Below are 22,754 nucleotides of genomic sequence, written 5' to 3' on the forward strand. Positions count from 1 at the left end.
TCACAATATCCCTTGTAGGACGACTGGATTTATTTTAATGACGTCTTCAGAGCTGATTTGATATGTCAATGGCTTCAGTATCCAATATAATACCTAAGTGTCTCTAGGAATTTTTTTACATACTTGAGATGGCTAACAATATCTATATTTGGATAATAGTTATTGGACTGCCTGCCACTGTAATGCTGGTTCAGGTTCAAGCTCTATAAGTCTTTTGGCATGAGGAGAGTCTATAGTTCACGACAACAAATCTCTGTCATCTGTCATACAGAGATCATCAGTGACATTATATTTAAATTATATGCAAAAGATTACTTCTTCAAGATGTTCAATTCTCCACATGATTTAAATATTCAATTTATACTGTCTATGAAATTCAGACATGTTTGTTAGTGAAAAATAGATGTCCATGTGCTTGACTTACACTGAGTAATGTGGTGGATTTCTTTGAAATCTAAATACCCTCTGCTTTCAGAGGAAAGAGCAATATAGCTCAATCATATAATTATTATTAGTATTGATAACACACTGCAAATCAGGTTTTTTTCCCATAACACTCCTCTGAAAATATGTATTTCTTGAACAAATAGTTATTTTGTAAAGTAACAGTGATAAAGCTAAGTAATGAGCATCACAGACTTCAACATATTCAGATTGCTCTGGAGTTTTTTTTCTTTTTTGTGTCAAAATTAGTGGGAAGCAAGCAGGTCTGCTGCAGAAACTCAAGGCTATTTATCCTGAGGCATTTATTGAAGTCTGGGGCCAGAGCCTTGCTGAGCTAATCCTGGTGGATTAGAATTCAGTATGTTGTCAGCAAGCAGAAGACAAAATAAGCCTCAACTTCTCCAAAAAACAAACAAACAAAAAATAATTCTTTGAACTTAGTGGTAATATTAATGTGAACAATTCCCCAAGAGTAATAAACTGTTTATCTTTTTTGGGGGACAGGATTTATTTTGCCTTTTCTTCTGCTTGCTGGCAATATGCCATGGTGTGATCCACCACTCTGTCTTCTAAGGGATGGTATTTATGAGAAAAAACAAGAGTGAAGAGGTGTCACATCAATTTTCCAGAGCAACACATCATCTTTGGGGGAAAGCGGAAACGGTTCCTAAGTACATGCATCCTGAAAAGAATGAAAGTGCTTCATTTTTGCTTGTGCACTTAGTTGCAGTACAGATTTTAAAACTAGAAGCTAAATATCTCGAGGATGAAGATTCAAAAAATAAATCAGCTCACTCTCCCTATGTCGGCTTCATGCTACTGAACAGAATTAAAGGGATGTATTTAAGCATGTGAATACATTGCCCTAGAGCGCAAAGAAACAGCAGTTTCCTTAGTTTTCATGTCACTGATTTTTGATACACTTTTAGACTGCAAGTATATTACATCCAAAAGTATGTCTAATTCTGGCCAAAACATTTTACGTCACTTCTCACATAAGGAACAGGTACTAAAGTGGTCCCAGTCTCTAAGAATCAATCAATATTCAGTGCTGATCTTTTATTCTGTATGGCATAGGTCCTGTCTAGCTTCTTTTTCCTGCCTATACCTTGATTTTTCTCTGATTTAGCAGCTTACTCTAGCCAAGGGTAAGTGGCTAGAATTGTGGAGAGATCTGCAGAATGCCTAGTTGCTTCTCAGGTATCTTTCTGTTTACAGTCTGTTGAGCAGATCTTATTCTGTAGCCTGCATTTACCTGATCCCTTGCAATTGATTTCCAGAATGTCTTGCTCCTTGAGCAGAATTGTGACAAACGTACTGGAAACACTTATTTTAATGATGCTCTTAAAGAAAAACACACACAGCAGTCTTCAGGCAGTCCTTAAAGAACTGTACAGAGCACATTCTTTTTTAAAAATCCACTGACTTCATGGCTTAGTCTTTTTATATATCGCCTGAACAATGTAGTAAAAACCAATAAATTGTCCTGTCCCTCATATTCCTGAAGACATAATAAAGTGCTTACTGGAGTGCTCCAAAGATCAACAAATTCAGAACAAAGGTTACAGAATGGAATCCCATACAGGCAGATGCCAAGCTAGTTTCAGTACATTGCAACCACAGTCAAAAAGTCAATAAGCATGGTAGAAATCACAAAACATTGCCCATAGTGAAATATATCAATTTTATCATAGAATCATAGAATCATTTAGGTTGGAAAAGACCTTCAAGATCATCGAGTCCAACTATCACGAGCCTATCAGGTCTAAAAGGCATTGAAAATGAATGTCACTTTCCAACTCTATGCAGAATGGGAAAAAAAAAAAAGTTAAAGTTCCTTAAGTGCCAAAGGAAACCCCAGTTGCCAAATCCTAAAACACTACAGGTAAAAATAGGAACAGCAGGTGACAGTACAATACCTTTTGAGAAAAGAGAAAATTTCCAATAGAAAATTCGACGTTTTAATTTGAATAACCAGAACTGTACATGGATTTTAGATGAGGCCTTCATAGTGTTTGTATAATGATTTTAATGCTTCTTACTTTTGGAAAGTATTTCTCCTGCTATATGCTAAAATACCTATTTCTCCTTTATAAGTCAACAGGACAGCAGTTTTTCAGAGCTATTCTCTGCCTTACTACTGTACCCAGTCTTTGCCTTCCTCTGCTGCCATCTGCCAAAAGGCTTCACCAGGCTCCCACGAAAAACTGTTTCATAGGGTTTTTTTGTTGTAATAACAATCCTTGATATCATCCCCCTGCACTTTGAACTACTATGTTGCATCCCATTTCCAATAGTTCCATCCTTTCATAACATATTGTGCTCCTCTTCTGTACTGATGATGCTGATTCTGTGTCACCAATGATCTCAATTAGTGTACTGTTTTCTGCATCATCAAATAGCCCTTAAGGCAAGCTATTAATAATATCCCTCCAAACCTATACTTTCTTTTTCATCTTACCTTTTATCAGACATTAATCTCTCTGCCACTGTCTCCCACCCTATCGCTCCATATTAGTTTGATTGTCATAGCTTTCAGATACATACTCGTTCTTCTTATCCTCATGTTCAACATAATCATTACGGAAAACTGTCAGCAAATAATCATTCCAGTTTTGTAACTCAGATTGTGTTTAATTCCTATACCTTTCTCAAAATGGTTTATTCCATTTCTTACTTTCCAATTTATTTATCTAATTAAAGACATGTTGTTAACTCACTGAAATGTTAAAATGGAAAATAGAATCCTTCAGAAAGATTCTGTTAAGAAACCATTGAGCCAATTAACCCCCCCCCCAACCCAACAAACCCCATTTAAAAAAATCACACAATACTTTGTAGTAATTTCTATGACCTGAATACCAAGAAATAGAAAATAACACTTAAATCTAATTAAGTTGTTTTGTAATTGGGATCATAGCTACATGGGCTCATAGCTACTGGGCCTGAATTACTTCCAGTCCACTTATTTCTTCAATTTAATTTCCATCTTCTAAATAAGCAGGTGGTTTTTCTCAATCTCTGAACTCACAGTGTTCAAGAGGTTATAGCTATTGTACCTTCACTTAAAGCTCCAGTCAATACAGCAAATAAAAATGATTATATAGCACTGTCAGTATCTGCCGTAAAGGACTAAAAATACTTATCTACACATTTTTGCAAATAAGGATTTTGACATTCCATAAGAAAAATGAAAGATTATAAATGAATGAACTACGTTCTCCACCTTCTATAAGATTACATATGTTTACTACTCTATCATAAAAATAAAACCCACCCCAAACTATACCATGAACTACAAATTCCTTTGGGTGAGAAAGACTTACTGATCTCATTATTTCTCTGTTAAACTTACACCACATTCAGTGACCAACTCTATCCTCAACAGTCAAAAAATGTTTCCATTACCAGCTAGCAATTAAGAGTATTCACAGGAAGAGAGTTCTTACTGTGTATATTACCTTACCTCTTACAGAGAAAAATGACATTGATGGATTGGTCAGAAGTGTAGAATGATAGAAGTAGTGGTGCTATATTATAAAGGCAAGTGAATAAAAAAGTTATTGAATTAATAAGTAATCAAAAAGACTAATCAGCATGCTGCATAGAAGTATTCAGACAGACTCCAATCATATCAACAATATCAAATACACTAATTAAAGGTGATTTCAGTAGTTAATAAAATGATACTCCTCCCTTGAGAAAAGGAATGACATCTACTACATTTCTTATGTTTCCTTTAAAATATTCTGGGGAATTTTGCTTTTGTTTTGTGATGGACAAACATACTTCACAGTCCCAGTCTGCAGTATTTACATTCAGTCCTTTTTATGTATAAGGAAGGAAAAAAACTTATCCCATTCTCTCTTGTTTCTGTTAATATGCATGGTGCTGACAGAATCTAAAATCTATGAAATATATACTCTTGTGTCATTAAGTCACCAGTCTTAAGACTTCTTGGGAAAAATAAAATGAAAAGTCAAGTGAGTCAAAGGTAACTCCTTTCTCTTATAATGAAAAAAGAATAACAATCAAACAGATACAGGTGTTCCTGGCCAGCTCATCAACAAGAGCTAGAAGTATGCCCTTTTTTGTACTGGAAAACTCAAATGAAGTACAGAGGAATTTTAACTGCATAGTCTAACCACGAAGGAAATAATACAGCCTAATCTGATTAGATTAGACTAGATTTGATCTAAACGACACTAGAAGTATACTACAGTCTAACAGACAACTCTAGCTACATAACATGTTTCTAATTGAAAAATGGTCAAAAGTATTGAGCAAGATGCTGACAGGCCATACATTGTCATACACCATATTTTTTAAAAAATAAAGGCAACAAAAAGATGTCCTTCAGTAACATATCAGACTCTGTTCGACCTTACGACAGACAATCTTTTTCTTGTTCCTAAGGTTATCTGAAAGTCAGAGCTTATTTACACCACCAGAAAAAGAATGCTGAAAATATGAAACCATCTTCAGTATGATGGAGAAGAAAAGTGAATGAGGTCAGAGGGGCCATCCAGACTGGCTGACAGCAGTTTATCACATCAGAACAGCAAGAACAGTTGGACTTAAAGATACTATACACAGAATATATAATACTATGTATTAAAACAATCAGTCTGTGATTGATTTTAGTAATAAAAGTATGCTAAGTCTGCTGTAGCCAACTGCAAGAATTTCACAGGTGAAAAAGCTGTTCTTCTATCAGGGAAAAGAAGGATTGAAGAAAGCAAAGTGTGCATTATCTGTGAGTGGATAGACAGCAAAATAATCATACAGGCTTCAATATCCTTTCACAAGCCATAACATTTTGCATAGTTACAAGGCAATGTCAAAAGCCAAAGGGGTACAGATAATTTTGATGGAAAGAATGAAACGGACCTCTCTGAATTTAATTCAGGTAGTGAGTAGGGGTAAAGACCTTTCATACAGTCCATCTAGCTGAAGAGAAGACACACAGCTGTGCATGTGACGCTACAGAAGATAGTTCCAATACTTCAACACCACAGACTTAAAAAGTAATCTGGCTGTTCTGGTGCCAGAGCACCTTCTGAAGACCAACTGAGGTAACTTAGAGGATAAAATGTAATGAAGCATTGCAAGAAAACAAATTTATGAGAAAGCTCATGAGGGAGACAAAAATTTACAGGGTTGACATGTAGACTCATGGACTCATTTAACACTGAAAAAGCAGGCATGCTGTCTACCGATGTACGGAAATAGGCTCCAAATAAATATTCAGAGAATGGCAAAATTAGCAAATTGGTTAGAAGGATCCATGATACATTCAGGGGAATTGTCATGGAATCATTCAAATGACTTTAGACTGATGGCTGAAATGTGAAAGGGAGCGGAGATGTGTAGATATGGTTGAAAGGAGGATTGTTATCTAGACTGATGCCACCATTTATACTTGTAATTGCTTGCAGGTTTTATTTCATGCAAAGCAGACGCTTGATTTTAGAGAGCAACTACTGAAGACAAATGTTGGAATTTATGCTTATATGAACATGGGGAAATGTAAAAGAAAGGATACAAGTGGGATAATATTAAAAATATGTACATGTGTTTTGGAGGAGAAGAGAATAGGATAAGAGCAGTCTGATATCCCTCAGGCAAAAATAAACACCTTTAGTAAGAACACGGGAAACACCTCATCTGCAGTTAATCTCAAGGTGGTATTCCTTTAATGCTCATATAGATGTTCTTGTTGGTTTACCAAAATAAGCAAGGAGCATTTAGTAGAACTAAAGTATCATGGGATAGTGATAGGCTTTATGGAATGATTTCATCTTCCTTTAGAGTGTTTACAACAAAAATGAAAAAAAAAAACCACCAGTAAAAAAAGGAGTGCTGCGTATACTAAATATATATGGGAGTGAGATGCATCGCAAGAGAATGTATCTCTCCAAGACTGAAACTGAAAGCACTAAACTCCGCAATCCTTACAAGAAAAATGTATCTGTGACGGGTTGATCCTGGGCCAGCAGCTAAGCATCCACACTGCCACTCACTCCTCCACCCCTCTCCAGCAGGATAGCAGAGAGAATAGGAAGAGCAAGAAAACTCATGGGTTGAAATAAAGATAGTTTAATAAGCAAAGGGAAGAGGAAAAAAACCCAACAAACCAACCCACAACAAAATAAGTGATGCAAAGACAACCACTCACCATCTCTCACAAGCAGAATGATGCCCAGTCAGTCTCCAAGAAATGGCTAGATGCCCCCAAACCCCTTCTTCTCAGTTTTTATTGCTGAGCATTATGATACATGGCATGGAATATCCCTTTGGCCAGTTCAGGTCAGTGGCCCAGGTTGTGCCCCATCCCAACTTTTTGCCTGCCCCCAGCCTACTCACTGAGTGGGAGCAGAGCAGGAAAAAGAGAAAGCCTTGATGTTGTGAAAGCACTGCTCAACAACAACCAAACCACTGGTGTGTTTTTAACATTGTTTTAGTCACAAACCAAAACACAGCACCATATGGGCTGCTATGAAGAAAACTAACTCCATCTCAGCCAGACCCAGTACAATAGCAGAAGGTGTTTTACTTCAAAGAATTCTCAGGATGCACATGCTACTGTTTTGGGAACTGGAATCCCTTGGGATTGCTCCATGTAATGCATACAGTGCACAGAACGGGAGTGAAACTGCTTCAAACTATCAGGGTGATAACTGAACTCAGGTTTAAATGTTCTGTCTTCTTCCACTTATCCTTTAAATTTAAGAACATTGATGATAATTTGATGATGAGTTGATGTCTAAATGCACACACAGAGATTTGTTCACTTACTTCACAGGAGAACTTGTAAGCCTTGAATGGTTGGAGGCTCTGATAGATTGGGAAGGGTCGGACCACATGAACTGGTCAGTTGAAATAGGAAGGTAGAAAGTGGTGGAGGAAGTGATGAGAGACTAAATAAAATGGAATTAAGAGTTCAGACAAAGACTGTGGAAGAATCTAAAACTTTTCTGGACAATTTATTATTATTCATCTGTGATGCTTTAACACAAAGTCTGGGAGAGGAGTTGCCAACTGATTTAGGAGACCAATTGCTCTAAGTTAAAAGCAGCATAACTGTCCTACTAGAAAAATTATGGTTTTAAGGTCATTTTCAGGAAACAGGTAACAAATCTGGCATAGATCAAGAAAGGTATACACATGAATTTCTGGTACCTCCTGGTAGCAGGTGACCTGTATATTTGATGCTTCAATAGAGATTCCAATTCTCTCATTAACGAGAATTAGAAGTAAATAAATATAGGGTAACCCATAAAGAAAATGGAAAATAACAATGGTGAATGAACTCCTGTTCTCACACATATGGAGGACTGTGAACTACATGGACCACAACTGGTGGTAGATTTGAGGCAGTCCTACCACACAAAATGGTTTGCAGAAAAAAGCTGATGCATGCTGCGATGTGTTAAACTTTTCTCAAGCCAATTATTTATTGAAGCTTTACTAAACTTCACTTTTTCTTTCATCTTTCCTGAAGTCCAGGAAAATCACCTCTGACATCCTATCCCACTGCTACTTTATGAACCATTACTTAGGTCTTTGAGATGCAAAAAGATTCTACGATCAAAAATACAATATTTCGTACCATGTACTTTGCCAAAATCTCCTGTTAGTGTGAATTTCTATATGACAATGATATGCAACACAGTTATGATTGTGCACTTTGTTATCATTTGTAAAGAAAAAGGAGAGTTAATTGCAAATATTAGAATATGGGAATACAGAAGTATTCTATTAGAGTACAGAATGAAATGTAGTATCTTAAAAATTAATTCAAGCAACACCAAGTTTAATCTCTGTACTAGCTGCTGATGCTAACTGAATCCCCAAGACACAACAGATTATGGAAACATATTTGTAGGAGCTATATTTATTTCCTTTTTTACTTTACCTTTTGTAATCGCCATGCATGCCATTAATCTCAAGAGAAGATGGACTACATAGTTTTTAATAAGAAGACTTTCATATCTCCACTCAAAGAATTCTTATAGAGCCAACACTCCACTGCAAAATATTAGACTAGCTAACCCAGTGCTTCCCCTTTTAGATTACAAACCTTAATTTATCTGTTCCAGCTTTGTATCTCGAGATTCGAGCCATTGACAGAGGAACTGATAAGGTGTCTAGCCAGCGCTTCTCGTATTTTGGTTCATTAGCTATGGGTGAAGAAGGTGATGATGGAGCCTGTGCAGAATAAATGAGAATCAGTAAGCACAGTTTATCAGACAATATAGTGAAAAAACCATGAATATGCATCTATGGCTCTCCTTGCCTCAGAAGTGAATAATCATAGCAATAAAACTATTCAAGAAACTCAGGATTTAGTAGAGAAATAAAAAGAAGCATTCATGTAGAAAGGAATGCTACCTATCTTGATATTATGCTTGTGACTTAATTTCAGTATTACCTCAACATTAAAGATATTTATATTATTGTTAATATTTATAACTGACAATATAAAGGAAATATTTTTTAGTCATAAATGTCCTAAATTTTATCTAAATGCAACATAAAATACATTTTTGGTTTAAATTAATTTGGTCTGTGCAACGTTTCTACATGCGTCAAACAATCATCAGAGGAAAAGACACAAATAATATCCTAATGAAAGACTACATTAGAGAATACTGGTTTCTTATTTCTGCATTGTGGCTTTTACCCATAATGTTATTTAGTAGTAGATTTAAAATTCTGATTTCTGTGTTATCACTATCTATATACGGATATTGATTGAAATTTCATCTTTGAAGTTTTCCTTCAAATTCTTCTACTAGAAAGGCAAGATTGCTGATACTCTCTAAGCAGTAAAGGATGTCCAGATCCCAGAATAGTAAAAATATAAAATTTTACAATCTACTTATTTCATCTAACTACGGCATACAAAAGAAAATAACCTTAAATCAAATGTGTGCAAATGCAAATTAAGTTAGGGGAATTAGCCTGGATATATAGCTATTGATAAAAGGGTCTATTCAAACCTAACCTAGAGCTTATATACAGACTGTTCAGCCTGCTCATACATGTAGCATCTTATGTAATGCCACGAAGTAGTGCCTGAAGGCACCAGGAATGAAACATGATAAAAAGAAAATATTTATGAAATTTTAAAAGTTGTCACAGAACCACTAGCACTAAAGCATTCAGGAAACTGCAGAGACACATAGATCTTAGTTGATATACACTTGCAGAATATGTAGTTTGTTCCTTGTGAAATAATAACCAGAAGTTTACATCATTGTATCAATGACTAAAAGTACAGAACTACGCACAAATTGTCAAAAAGATGGTAACTGGTTCTGTTTGCAAATGAGTTCAAAATAGCGTTTACTGGCAAAAATCAATTAAATTAGAAACAGATTAGAAAAGGCTGGAAACCACTGCTCAGTGTACTGAGATTTATGAGCATGATTATGAGCTTCAAAAAATGCTTATTAAACGAACAATAGAACGAGCTAGAACCTTCTTATAGAATGCATAAAAATGATAAATTGAAAAGTTTTTATTGGTATTTATATCTCCACACTACCATGACAGCTGAGCATTTCACTCTTTTATAAAGATAGCAATACTATTTACAGGGAGGCAGCTCAGAAGGATTCACAGACATATATATTTAGGTCAAAGTTAGGCATTTGTGGTGTCTCTGAACCAAAATTATTTGTCCCACATTCTACAGAGAACTTTCAGGTAGAGAAGGGAGTTGAAAGTTGGTTATTTTTATACAAGCTGTAAATTTGCACTGAGTAGTACTTACAAAAGCAAATAAACCATGGAATGGCCCAGCTTCGGCTCTGTTATGCCCAGGTGTTCAACAGCTGTAAAACTTATTCAAAATAAAGAGCATTCTGGGAATTGTTCTATTTCTATTTCTTTTTCTTGCTCATAAGGATTTAGGGTTAATTTTTTTTCCTCCTAAAGCTCACTCTTACAGTCAGCAAGGGCTGATCTTTCTCTTTACTTCTTTAAATAAATCAAAATAGTGAGTTTCACATTCTAACAGGATGACTGAGAGTTAGTGATTGAGGGACACTTTTCTAGTAAATGAAAAATTTGTAATGAAATTGCCAGAGTTGGCAACACTAAAGAATCTTACAGACTGCAATCTCTTTGGGGAAAGGAATTTCATTTAGAGTATTTGCAATCCCTGGAACAATCCAGCTTTCATTTGATTGAGATCTCCTGGTGTTGTTGCAGTATGAATATTTCATAATCAAGTCCATAGACTAATTCTATTTCATAGAATTTCATAGAATTAGCCACAAAAGGCTAAGGTGTCTCCAAAGCTTAGTATAAATTTAATAATATCATAGTGAAGAATCTGATGCATATTTTAGAATCTGTACAAATGAAAATAATTGACAGAACCACATGCAATCTGAAGTTGAAAATTATCAACATAATCTAACGTGCCTGTCTGGAAATTGAAATGTCTAAGAATAAAGCAGAAGGTAGCTTATTACAGTCAAACATAAATGTTTGAATATGATCACTGAATTTAAATCCAAGAATCAGAAAATAAAGGAACATAAAAATTCCCACAGCACCTTCACCTATTGTTCCCATCATCTTAACCCTCAAGATACAGAAAACATCTAGACAATTTAAACATAAAAATCTGCCTTTTTCTTGTGAACTATTAGCTGTACTTCTTTTAGCAGGCTGTTGAACAATATTCTGTAATATTCTAGGCAATTTAAGAGCATTTGGCAGCAAAAAATTCATGAGTGGGTCACTGTGGCAATTTAATGTTTCCATTTGGTCCCTTACACTTCAATCAAATGCTTTAGCAGGATACCACTGTAAAGAAAAAAATATCTCAATATAAGTAAAGATCAGAATTTTAGGAAATCTACATCACAGCTATTCATTAGATTCATGAATTGAAGGGGAAAAAATGGCCAAACCCACTTGGTCAAAATCTATTAACCCCAAAGTTGCTATACTACTGTATAGAAATATTCCTGCCAAAATGCTAAAGTGTTATAATGGATGTAAACTGCTAAAGAAGATGTGGCTTCTCCAGACAATTTCAAAGTTTTCATATTTGAAAAACACACTAGAAAGAGTAATTTATGCCCCCCCCCCCCCCCCCCCGCCTCTGTGCAACATTCTGAACCACTTATACCTGCAGAAACCCTACTGCATGATCTGAACGTTAATGACCAAGGACAGGGAAAGGATACAAAGGGGTCAAATTGGTCCAAGTTTCAAATGTCAGTTTCTTACTAAGCCATACTCTACTAACCAGTTTATGGTAGAGCATAAAGTTGGACTGACCCCCCTCTATCTTCTTAAAGACAAAAGAGGGGATACATGTGGCCATAAGACCAGTGCATAGAAATGAAACACTATCATAGGACCAGCAGTTCATTTTGTTCAGTTTGCCCTATAATCTATTAACATTTCAATCTGAGACAGATTCTTTGATGTATCCCCTTCAAAACACAGATAAAAATAACAAACTGGGGAAGAAGCAAGTCAATACAACTTTTGGAAACAGACGTCACGCCACACAAATCTTTTAGAGTTGTCCAAACTGTTAAGTAATATGAGAGAAGCAATTACTAAGGCGTACTTGGGTTTCTTAACTAATTTTCTGTGAAATAAGGCGAAATCCTCACAAAAATTAATTATTAGCTAAAATACAGCAAGCAAAACACAGCAGTTAAGAAACAGTTTTCACTGCGGAGGGGCACTACCAGTGGGCTCCCACAGTTACATCTGCTGTTCAGCATATTGATGAATGATCTGGACAAGATGGTGAACACCAGACTGACCAAGTTTACTATGCACAAGAAGTAACGAAGAACGATAAAAAGAAAACGAAACTGCAAACAGCTGCAGAAGAAGCTCATGATACTGAATGACTGAGAGATAAAAGGACTGCTAAAAGTATAGTAGATAAATGTATAGTAATACACATGAGGAAAGACAATATTAACTTTCTCCATACTGTAATGGGATATGAACAGGCGATTAACACTCAAAAATAAGATCTTGCTGTTGTGGGAAAAGCAGATGCTGAAAGGAATGGAATCGTTTCCATGCAAATAACAATTAAGTAAACAAAGATTAATTAGTCTGAAAAAAAAGCAGTTGAAGGAATTGTATGACAAAGGTATGTAAAAAAATAAATAAGACAAAGGGATTAGGAAACAGTGGTTCACTTGCCCTTTTCATATAAGAAGCAGGGGTATTGATTAGAAGTAAAAGACAGTAGGAAAAAAACAAAGAAAGAATGTATTTCTCTGTAAAACAAAACCTGGCTCAGGAAGCCCCTATGCCAGAAATCACTGGAGATGCAGGAAATATACCCTATAAATAATTTTACATATTTCCTCTGTTTTTGTATTCTCTTGAGGGCATCTGCTGGGAACAAGCTATTTGGCTAGATGGTCCTTTGGTCTGACCCAGTGTTCTGAGCTGGCTGACCTTCACGCCTTCTGTCTACTAAACAGCTGCTGCTGTTCATGTTGAAAACTCTCCACACTGTTCCTCCAAAGCACTAAAAAAATTTGGCTGTTTAGAGATCATCTCTGCAATCACAGCTTTTATCCTCTGGTTCATTTCACACCTTTGGCTTTCTGCTGAGACCGCCAACAATGTTGCCAATTAATGCCAATTTGTTTGTAACACCTGTCCATTAAGAAATGGATTGAACACAAAAATCTCATTTTTGACAGAACGCTGAACAAGAATCAGGTTGTAATGACACATAATCACTACCCACCTGGGACAGCTGTGTACTGTTGACCTCGAGGAGGGTCTGATTCTGTATCCCATTAGCAATCATTGACCTATGAAGGACAATGTAGGCAAGTGCTTTGTTGTTTTTTTAAACAAGTCTGTAACAACTCATTATGGCGCAAGGAAGAATTCTTCCCAGAAGTAGAATGAGTCCAGAAAGTCTTCCACTAAGTGGGAGACCTAATCAGACATGTCTCTATAATTAAGTTTCCACTAAGAACATAGGAAGCAAGGTAGAAGATCACAGCTGGCTGGGACTGTCAATTTTTCATCTTTTTGTGACAGATGATTTGCAGAGCTTGGGAAACTCAGTTATTTTACCTTGCTTTTTTTTTAAACTGTCATTGATTCTAAATCTCTGCAAGAAAAATGTCATGCCCTCAGAAGGAAGTGTTTCTGAATCCTCCCTAGTAATTTAATTTGCAATTTCTGCTAGGGCTGCACCTTGAAAGCAGCCACAGTGATATTTTAGGTTGACATATTGCTCTTCTGTTAAACATAGGCTTCAGGCAGGTTGAAGCTGGGTTAATTCACTTTTGGAGTCAGAAATACTCAGGGTCATATTAACTCAGCATGATTAAGCTTGCTTTTAAATACACTTTTCATCTCATATTACAAATATTATCTGGTCTGCAGAAAGGCAAGTCTTGCAAAGTCTTCATAGTGGATGTAGATGAAGGACTATACATGGAGCAGCAATGTATATATTGCAAACATTCTCATACCACAATTAAGCATAGAGTGGTGGAAAATGGAGTTAAATCCAGTTGGTGGCCGGTCACAAAGTGGTGTTTCCCAGGGCTCAGTATTGGGGCTGCTTCTGTTTAATATCTTTATTAATCATCTGGACAAGGGGATCAAGGACACCCTCAGTAAGTTTGCAGATGACACCAAGTTGGGAGGGAGGGTTGATCTGCTTGAGGGTAGGAAGGCTCTGCAGAGGGATCTGGACAGGCTGGATCGATGGGCTGAGGATAACTGTACGAGGTTCAACAAGGCCAAGTGCCGGGTCCTGCACTTTGGTCACAGCAACCCCATGCAGCGCTACAGGCTTGGGGAAGAGTGGCTGGAAAGCTGCCTGGCGGAAAAGGACCTGGGGGTGCTGGTTGGCAGCCGGCTGAATAGGAGCCAGCAGTGTGCCCAGGTGGCCAAGAAGGCCAACGGCATCCTGGCCTGTATCAGAAATAGTGTGGCCAGCAGGAACAGGGAGGTGATTGTTCCCCTGTAGTCGGCACTGGTGAGGCTACACCTCAAATACTGTGTTCAGTTTTGGGCCCCTCACTACAGGAAAGACATGGAGGGGCTGGAGCGTGTCCAGAGAAGGGCAACCAAGCTGGTGAGGGGCCTGGAGCACAAGTCTTATGAGGAGCGGCTGAGGGAGCTGGGGCTGTTTAGCCTGGAGAAAAGGAGGCTGAGGGGAGACCTGATCGCTCTCTACAACTACCTGAAAGGAGGCTGTAGTGAGGTGGGGGTTTGTCTCTTCTCCCAAGTAAGAAGTGATAGGACAAGAGGAAACGGCCTCAAGTTGCACCAGGGGAGGTTTAGATTGGATATTAGGAAAAATTTATTCACTGAAAAGGTTGTCAGGCATTGGAACAGGCTGCCCAGGGAAGTGGCTGAGTCACCATCCCTGGAGGTATTTAAAAGACATGTAGATGTGGTGCTTAGGGACATGGTTTAGTGATGGACTTGGTAGTGTTAGGTTAACATCGAGTTGGACTCAATGACCTTAAGGGTATTTTCCAACCTAAATGATTCTATGATTCTGTGAAATAAGAATCAAGTGTGATACCCATTAGAAAAAAAATACCACCTTTTACTGATCATTCAGAATTTACCCATTTTTTGCTTTAGAGGATTTATTATTTCAAAGTGTATCCTTAAGTCTTGAGCCTGTTCCGTAAACTGGTATTTCTACCAAGCACATGTATAAGTAAGAGGCATGACTAATTCTAGATTACCATCTTTGTTGATAATGGTTCAAAGAGAGATGATTATGATGATGCTGTTATTTATCTCTCAAGGTATTTTTGCTATTTCTGCTTTAGTAAGCATTGCTGAGAATTTCTGAGAAGAATATAAAATATTTTTCTGTAAAATATGTATATGAAAATGCTAGCAACATTAATACATTTTATATTTATATATTGAAATATGTTCCTAGTAAAAAACCTCTGAGGTTGAAATCATAGAATTGTAGAATCATAGAATATCTTAAGTTGGAAGGGACCTACATGGATCATCGAGTCCAACTCCCTGCTCCTCGCAGGACTACCTAAAACTAAATCATATGACTAAGAGCATTGTCCAGGCGGTCCTTGAACTCTGAAATGCTAAAAAATGGGTTGGCATAGCTTAATATCCATAAGTGAAAACATTGGCCAATAAATTTTAATGGATTTTGGTAAAAACTTTTAGATTAGCAAATCCTGACTTTTAGTGCAAACTGGAGTGCATCTTGTCAAAACTCCATTACTAAAAATACTACAGCATACTCAAAGGAAAGCCCTCAATATAATATACTTTTCAACGTAGGCAGAATTGTCTTACACTTATTCTGCAGGAAGAAAATTAGAGTTACATAATTTCTTGCAACAGCACGAGAAACCATTCAAGTCACAGTTGGATGAGCTCTCTATATAGTTTCTAGTCAGGTCTGTGACTGAAATATATGAATGTATTCTATATACATATATTATATATATTTATATATATAGGTAGGATTACTTTTCAGTGGATCAAATAACTGATCTGACCAATGTGTGGCTGAGCATTTGCTAATACTTATTCCAGGGACAGATAGGAAACAGAGGCTGTAGACTGGTTGGAGAAGAAAACAAGACCGCTCCATTTAGCAGTAAAAGGTTCTTACATTAGCCTACTTTAATCACTGAACAACACAATTAACAAGCGTTCAGCCGGGAGTAGATACATGAGTGAAACTCTTGTGATGCCCAGCTAAAGCAGCACATTATTGAGATATCTACTGTAAATAGGAGTCAGTTAGAGCATTCAACTTGTCTCAGAATTCAGAGGGATTTAATGACGATATCAAAATACCTGTGCATTCCTTTGATGCAGCATCAATTCAGGAGAGGGTCTGTGTGTATTTATTTTTAATGGAATTCTTAGATGCAGGTGCACAATTCTGTGACAGCTTTAAGAAGACAGTAATTATCTGGTAAAGTATGCATCACCAAATCATTTAATAGATAAAGGCTTCCATACAGGAAACAAGCTCTTCCAGATGAAGTAACAATTTGGACAAGTAATTTGATGTCTTTAAAATTCAATGAAAGCAGCAACTTTTAATTATACAGCTCTATTCTACATTATTATAATTGACAGACTTTGTTTAATTAAATGGGAGGAAGGTGAAACAGCATGTGAAACAAGGATACTACCACTCCCTTTCCAGCACAGAAAAGAAACACCGTTTTAACTCTAATGCTGCATCACATGCATGCTTTTGAAATTTAATGACTGCTCTTGAAGACATTTAATGCTTTTTAATAAATGGATGGTTTGCAGACACTAAGCACCTATATGTGATGTTTACATGGAGAGTCTGTATGGCAGTACATGTTAGGGACTTACACTGCCCTATTCACTGCAGTAGCTATGCATTTAAATCAATGGGATTACTATTCTACCAGTGAGGAACAAATTAAAAATGTTTCAATTATGTAAGTTTCTCTAGAAGTGATTTACAATGAAAATATTAATGAATATTTCATTATAGCTCTGCTGCTAGGTGCTATTACATTATTTTTTTTTTTAATGAACCAATAAGGTACAAGCCTGACTAAGATATTTTTAGAGAATACATATGGACTATTTGACAGAATCTTGCACCTTTTTCTTTAATTTGTTTCCCTCAGGCTAGTATGTAATTGGTTCCTGAGTAACCTCAACAACCTTGCCTGGAACATCTTTCCAGATATATTCTTCCTTTGGGGGTAGAGGACAGGGGCCAGAGTAGTTTATATTAAGTCTCAGCACAAAAAGCAGGAAGTAATTATGACTCTTCTCAAACTGTAACAGCAGTCAGAAATCAAAACTCAACTTTAAGGGTATATAAGGAAAAGAACAGAACAAAATACAATGTTGAGATTACTATGGCGTTACACTATAAATGCAAGCGTACCCAAACTTCAGCTGTTACAGACAGCTTTTGGCAGCCTTTTATATCCCCAAATGGGGTGTGCTGTCCTTGCTTAGAAAAATTACCTCAAGGTTAGGGAAATTCTTTGAACTCCACACAGTCTGCGCACCCCTCAGGATAAATCTGAGGCTTGCCTCTTCCTTGTATCACTAACTAGGAGCTCAGTAAGCGTCAATTTGTTGCAGGAACTTGTGGAATGACACTGGATGCAACTTTGTGGGAAAACTCATTGCCTCAGTTTTACTACCATTTTTCACTATATGCCATTTACAGCACGTACCTGAACTGCTGGAGTTCATCTATGCTAACATGAAATCTGGAAACAGGTCATCACTATATGCCCCTCTGTTTCCACGCTGATCATTACCAGGGCACGGTATTTGGAACAGTAATTGAACACTAACTTGGGGCAACAGTAGATGGATCTTTCCAGTTAAAAAAAAAAAAAAAAAAAAAGAAAAGAAAAGAAAAAGGAAAAGCTTGCTTTCATTTCTTCTAACACTTCAGCTTCCTCATTTAGTCTTCAATCTCATAATGCTACCACATGTAGTTCCCTCTAACCAAGGACTTCTGATACTGCCTGCTAAAACACATGAAAGATGGCTGCTCTTTCTGTTCACCATGTTGGCAACAGGTGAGAAATGGTCATAAATTCATCTACTCATACAACAGAGTTTCAAATTTCTAACCTCTCTTTATAATCTAGCTCTGACCTGAAGTGGTCCATTTTACAGCTTTGTAGTCATAGGCAGGAGAACAGATAGTAAGAGAAAAAAAGAGAGATGATTTTGTCCAAGAATCAAATGCAAATTTAATTCCTTCACAGCTCTCATTCTGCACTCGTGAATATCACAGGCCAAACAGAAGAGCATCTTTCATTAATAAATAACACCACTCCCCAAAACTCCTTTGTCCATCTGTGCCGATGAAAGGTACTCGATACACTCAGCACAACCTACAGAACAATACAACTCTCCCTAAAGCAGATTCCTGGTGATTAGTCAGATGAATTGCTCCCTACAATCCATCAAGTAAGTAAAGGGACTCAAAGTATTTTAATTGCAAGTGTAATTAAAAAAAAAAAAAGGAAATGCATAAAGAAAATGACCCAATATCTATCAGAAATTATTAAAAAAAGTAATAAACTGGGCTTTATCTCCTAAGCCATTTTCTTTTTGCTGCTGCTGCAAACTAAAATGAACAAATTCATGAGAACTATAAGAAACAAAGCATTCACATGAAAGGGCTGTGTATGGGAAGAATAAGTATAATTAAAAAATGAAACCAGATACCTAACAAATGCAAGTTACTGTTTTCTACTTGGCATATTAGTTCCATTGTGATCCTGCTGCACTTTTTTCTGAAAGATGAATAACGAAGTCATAATCTTTTATCTGACCTTTCTTGGTCTTTGACTTCTTTTCCAGTGGAAACAGACTTGGATTTAGGCCAGTCCCACTTAAAAACAGAAGCCACCTTCTTTGAAGGTGTGTGAATATCAGATTAATTTTCAGTGTTTTAAGTGAATACTGTTTAAACTAGTATTAGATGCCATAAAACAGCAAATATTGTTCAGCGTTCATTTATTTAGCAGCTAGTAAGATTTTCTTTGTATTTCCAATGCTGTATTTCCTTTCAGTAACTTTTGTTAAGGCTCTAAGTTAAAAAAAAATACATCCTAAAACTGTATTTGACTTAAACTTTAGTGGGAAATTAAGAAATTAAACAAATTTTTAATTTCTGTGCAGAAGAAATGACCAACCTGATCAGATGTTAAATACTAAAAGAAGTAAGTCTACTGGAAGGATTAGCAGCGACAGTGGGGATCAATACAACTAAAAGGCAAGACTTTTAAAGATACCTTTTATTCACTTCATTAATGTCATAGTGAAAGTCCCAATCAACTCTAATCAGAATTAGAAAAACACAGCACTTTTGAACAGCTAAATCTAAATCAAACAATTTCAATACTGAATATCAGGAGCATTTCCTTAACAATTCTATAGTAGTGGAGTAGGAAGGTGTTATTTAGTAGGCTTTTTCCAGCTTCTACTGCTATTTCTGAGAGGTGTAATCAGAAACAGAAAACTTGGATTATTTTTCCCTGTAGGTGGAAAGGGGACAGATACTTCATATTTTATTAACTGCAAAAAAGAAGCACACTTATTTGCAGTGTGTTTATCTCATTTCATAAAGGTCCTCAGCACAGCAGCAGACCAAAATACTTAAGTGTAGCTAGCTGTGTTCATCTATTTTAAGTTTCTCTTCAGCAAATAGATGGAAGACATGGTGATGATTACTTTCATGAGAGTAGCCAGTGTTGTATCTCTAAGAGAGCTATTTTTTGTATTTATTACTTTAATTACATTTTATGCACGTACATTACCAAATGATACACTGTGAATTGGAAGTCAATTTAAAGTTACATTGCTTTCATATTCAGTGAGAAAATCATGGATTTTCAGATCAAGAGTTGGCAGAGTCTATTGATATCACATGCTAAACCATTCTAATAGAAAAGGTATTGATCTGAATTCCTGAAACTTTTATTCTTTAAAGTGAGCTACAGGATGATAAAAATGAAGAATAAAATAAAACTTAAGAATGATCAATAGTGTGTTTATACTGAATTGAAAGACACTGCAGGAACATTCAAAATTAAAAAAATATTGAAGCTTTCAGATGTAGGGCAGCAATTCAATCTCAATTCAATGGTCTGGTCACACACTCCACTGAAGTATCCATCAGAATAGCTTTTACTCTCAGTAAGAAAGGTGTCCACTCACTTTTCTTGGATCCTCTTCCCTTTTTGCCTTTTTGGGATTGAGTCATCATTCTCTCACTCTGGAACCAGGACTACCATAGACATTAAAGATTTAGCATCCTACTGGTCCCACCAAGAGTTAAGCATCTGTATTTTTCCTTTTTTAAAAAATGTACTTGGTGATGAAGTAGGCAATGTCTTTTTTAAAGCAAAACTTTCTAATTTAACAGATGAAATAAAGCCACCGAGGAAAAAATATTTTAAAGCAACTTAGAAAATTTTAAGTGCCTGTTTAGTTTCATGTAACCAACTAAACTAAACACACACCATCAAAATTAAATTAGAGTTCTTAAATTACATGAACACACAGAAAATCATGATTTACTCTGGTCTCACTTCACTTATTAGAACATCACTTTTGGACAATTCAGAGAAGCTGGATTTCCAAACAAATGAAAAGCTACTACATTTTCCCTTTGCACTGTAACTATCATATTATTCAATGGTGTCTTAAACAGGAATTTGTTTTATTTGTGGTCTCTTTTCTTTTTTTTTTACCCCCCGTTTCTCCAGAGAGCTGGCCTGGACATCTAGGATATTTGGACATCTAGGAGAGTATCTCTACAGTATTGCCTTCATTGTTTTGTAGTTAGAAACCTTCAAGTAAACAACCTGTGATCACTAGCCTGGAGACCACCTCCTCTGAATGTTTTATGTTCCCCTCTGAAACTTCACATGGTGCTTAATAAACCACTTATAAGATACAGATGAATGTATCTGCCACTACCAATCTCTATAGCATTTGTCACTGTACCCAAGCACAAAATAATTAGGTGTGAAGAGAACACTTCAGCTCATTTCTCTGTGTTCCAGAGAACCCTGTTAAAGTGCTATAATGCAAACTGCTCTGATATTATAGGGAGGATGTATATAAATCCTGAAGATGATATCACATCACATATAACAGATGCTTCACAGCAGAGGTGATAAAGATATGTCTAACAGAGGCAAGCTAGCACCAGAACTGAAAATGGTATAATCATATTAGGCAAAAATGGTATAATCTTATTAGGCAGAAGCAGCTTGTTACTAACATGGCTAAACTAATGTCTATGTGATCCAAGCTAGCTTAAGTGTCTCTATACCATTGTTTTTCAGAACAGACATACTGAATGACAGCTTGGTAAAACTGGCATAACAGTAATTCCTTACCTTTCATTCCTGTCCTTTCCTTTACACTGCGCGCTTTTTGGAGCAGCATTCCGCTCATAAATATATGTGCATTGTCTAATATGGCACGGATCTGACTGTGGTTAGGAACGTACATACAACTGCAACACAAACTTACAAGATGCAATATTCAAAGTGAGTCAGATCTCCCCTACCAAGGTGACATTAAAAAGGGATTTAAATATCTTTAGCCTTACTGGGCAATACCATTTTAGGAAATGTTAGTTCTGCTCTTCCTTTACCATAAAAACAAAAATAACCAATTAAAAAAGGTAGAAGCACTCAGTAGCTGGTAGTTGAAAAACATTTATAACTACTTTTGAAGATATGATCACAGCTCAGTTACACTCACAGCTTAGTTTGATAAAAGTTTGACCACACACCTCCAGCGGAACATCTCAAAAGCCAGTCATACCTGCTCAGAATACTTAGAACCTTGCTTTTGCATTTCACAGTAAGAACCTGGGTATTTTTCCTTTTGTTTCCTATGAAAGGAGATCATGGCTTTTTTACTAGGCTAGATATAAGGTAGATTGTTTTGCTTTATTTCTCTTCTAGGTCATAGTGTCTTGCGCGTACATAGCTCCTCATGTGACTTCATGTCAAGCTTCAGAAAAATTGAGTGCTATATAAAAGCAAGCTAGTACCTTAGTATTTCCCTTTTTTTTACTTTCTGTTTTGCCACTTACATTTCAAGCTTATGCACAGCCTTTTGTGTGCTACCTTGGCAACTAACTCTAAATTTCTGTTACAAGTCTACAAAACTCCAGCCATTTATTTATGTTTTTATAATGCTTAGAATTCAAAGTGTGCAATTCCCACAGTACAGTCATAACGATTACTGAAAGTTATTACGGCACACTCAGTCTAGCACTTAATAGGCATTAATTTACTAAAACATGCTAATGCAATCACAGGCAATCATCTGACCATAGCCCTCTTCTTACAACGTAAGCTCTTTGCAGAAAGGACTTTGTCTGCAGAGCACCTGGTACACAGGTATTGCAGAATGCTGGACCCTGAGGACAGACTGGGTTTTTTTAATAAGACAACAATACAAGGTAATTAAAGGTTATAATTATCTGGATAATTAAAAACAAATAAACATGAAACCATCTGTATTTATGCTCAGTTTGGATCCCAAGTACTAAAGAACAGGTATCAGCACAGAAAAGCATATTTCTATTTATTTATTTATCATATGTATATAACATATTTATATTATCATATATATGTATTTATCAGATGAAAATGAGCCTTAATGATTAGTTTAGAGAGACAGTGCTCAAAAAAGTGCAAAGCTTGGGAGAAGTACAGTAAGCAGCAGACACTGACTTCTCTGGCTGAGTAGGAAAGAAAAGGAAAAACAGAGGAGAG

The 22,754-nt window shown here is 36.4% G+C and overlaps 1 protein-coding gene across 2 annotated transcripts in view; it reads right to left on the reverse strand.

Annotated features, from left to right (window-relative positions):
- Positions 1-22,754, reverse strand: part of SNTG2 (syntrophin gamma 2) — a 299,806-nt gene that overhangs the window by 73,248 nt on the left and 203,804 nt on the right. For both annotated transcript variants that reach the window (XM_030038043.1, XM_030038044.1), the window contains one exon: positions 8,528-8,655. In XM_030038043.1, coding sequence (XP_029893903.1) covers positions 8,528-8,655 — 128 coding nt within the window. The remainder of the gene's footprint in view (positions 1-8,527; positions 8,656-22,754) is intronic.

Source organism: Aquila chrysaetos, chromosome 15 (genome assembly GCF_900496995.4).
Source record: "Aquila chrysaetos chrysaetos chromosome 15, bAquChr1.4, whole genome shotgun sequence".
Taxonomy (NCBI): Eukaryota; Metazoa; Chordata; class Aves; order Accipitriformes; family Accipitridae; genus Aquila; species Aquila chrysaetos.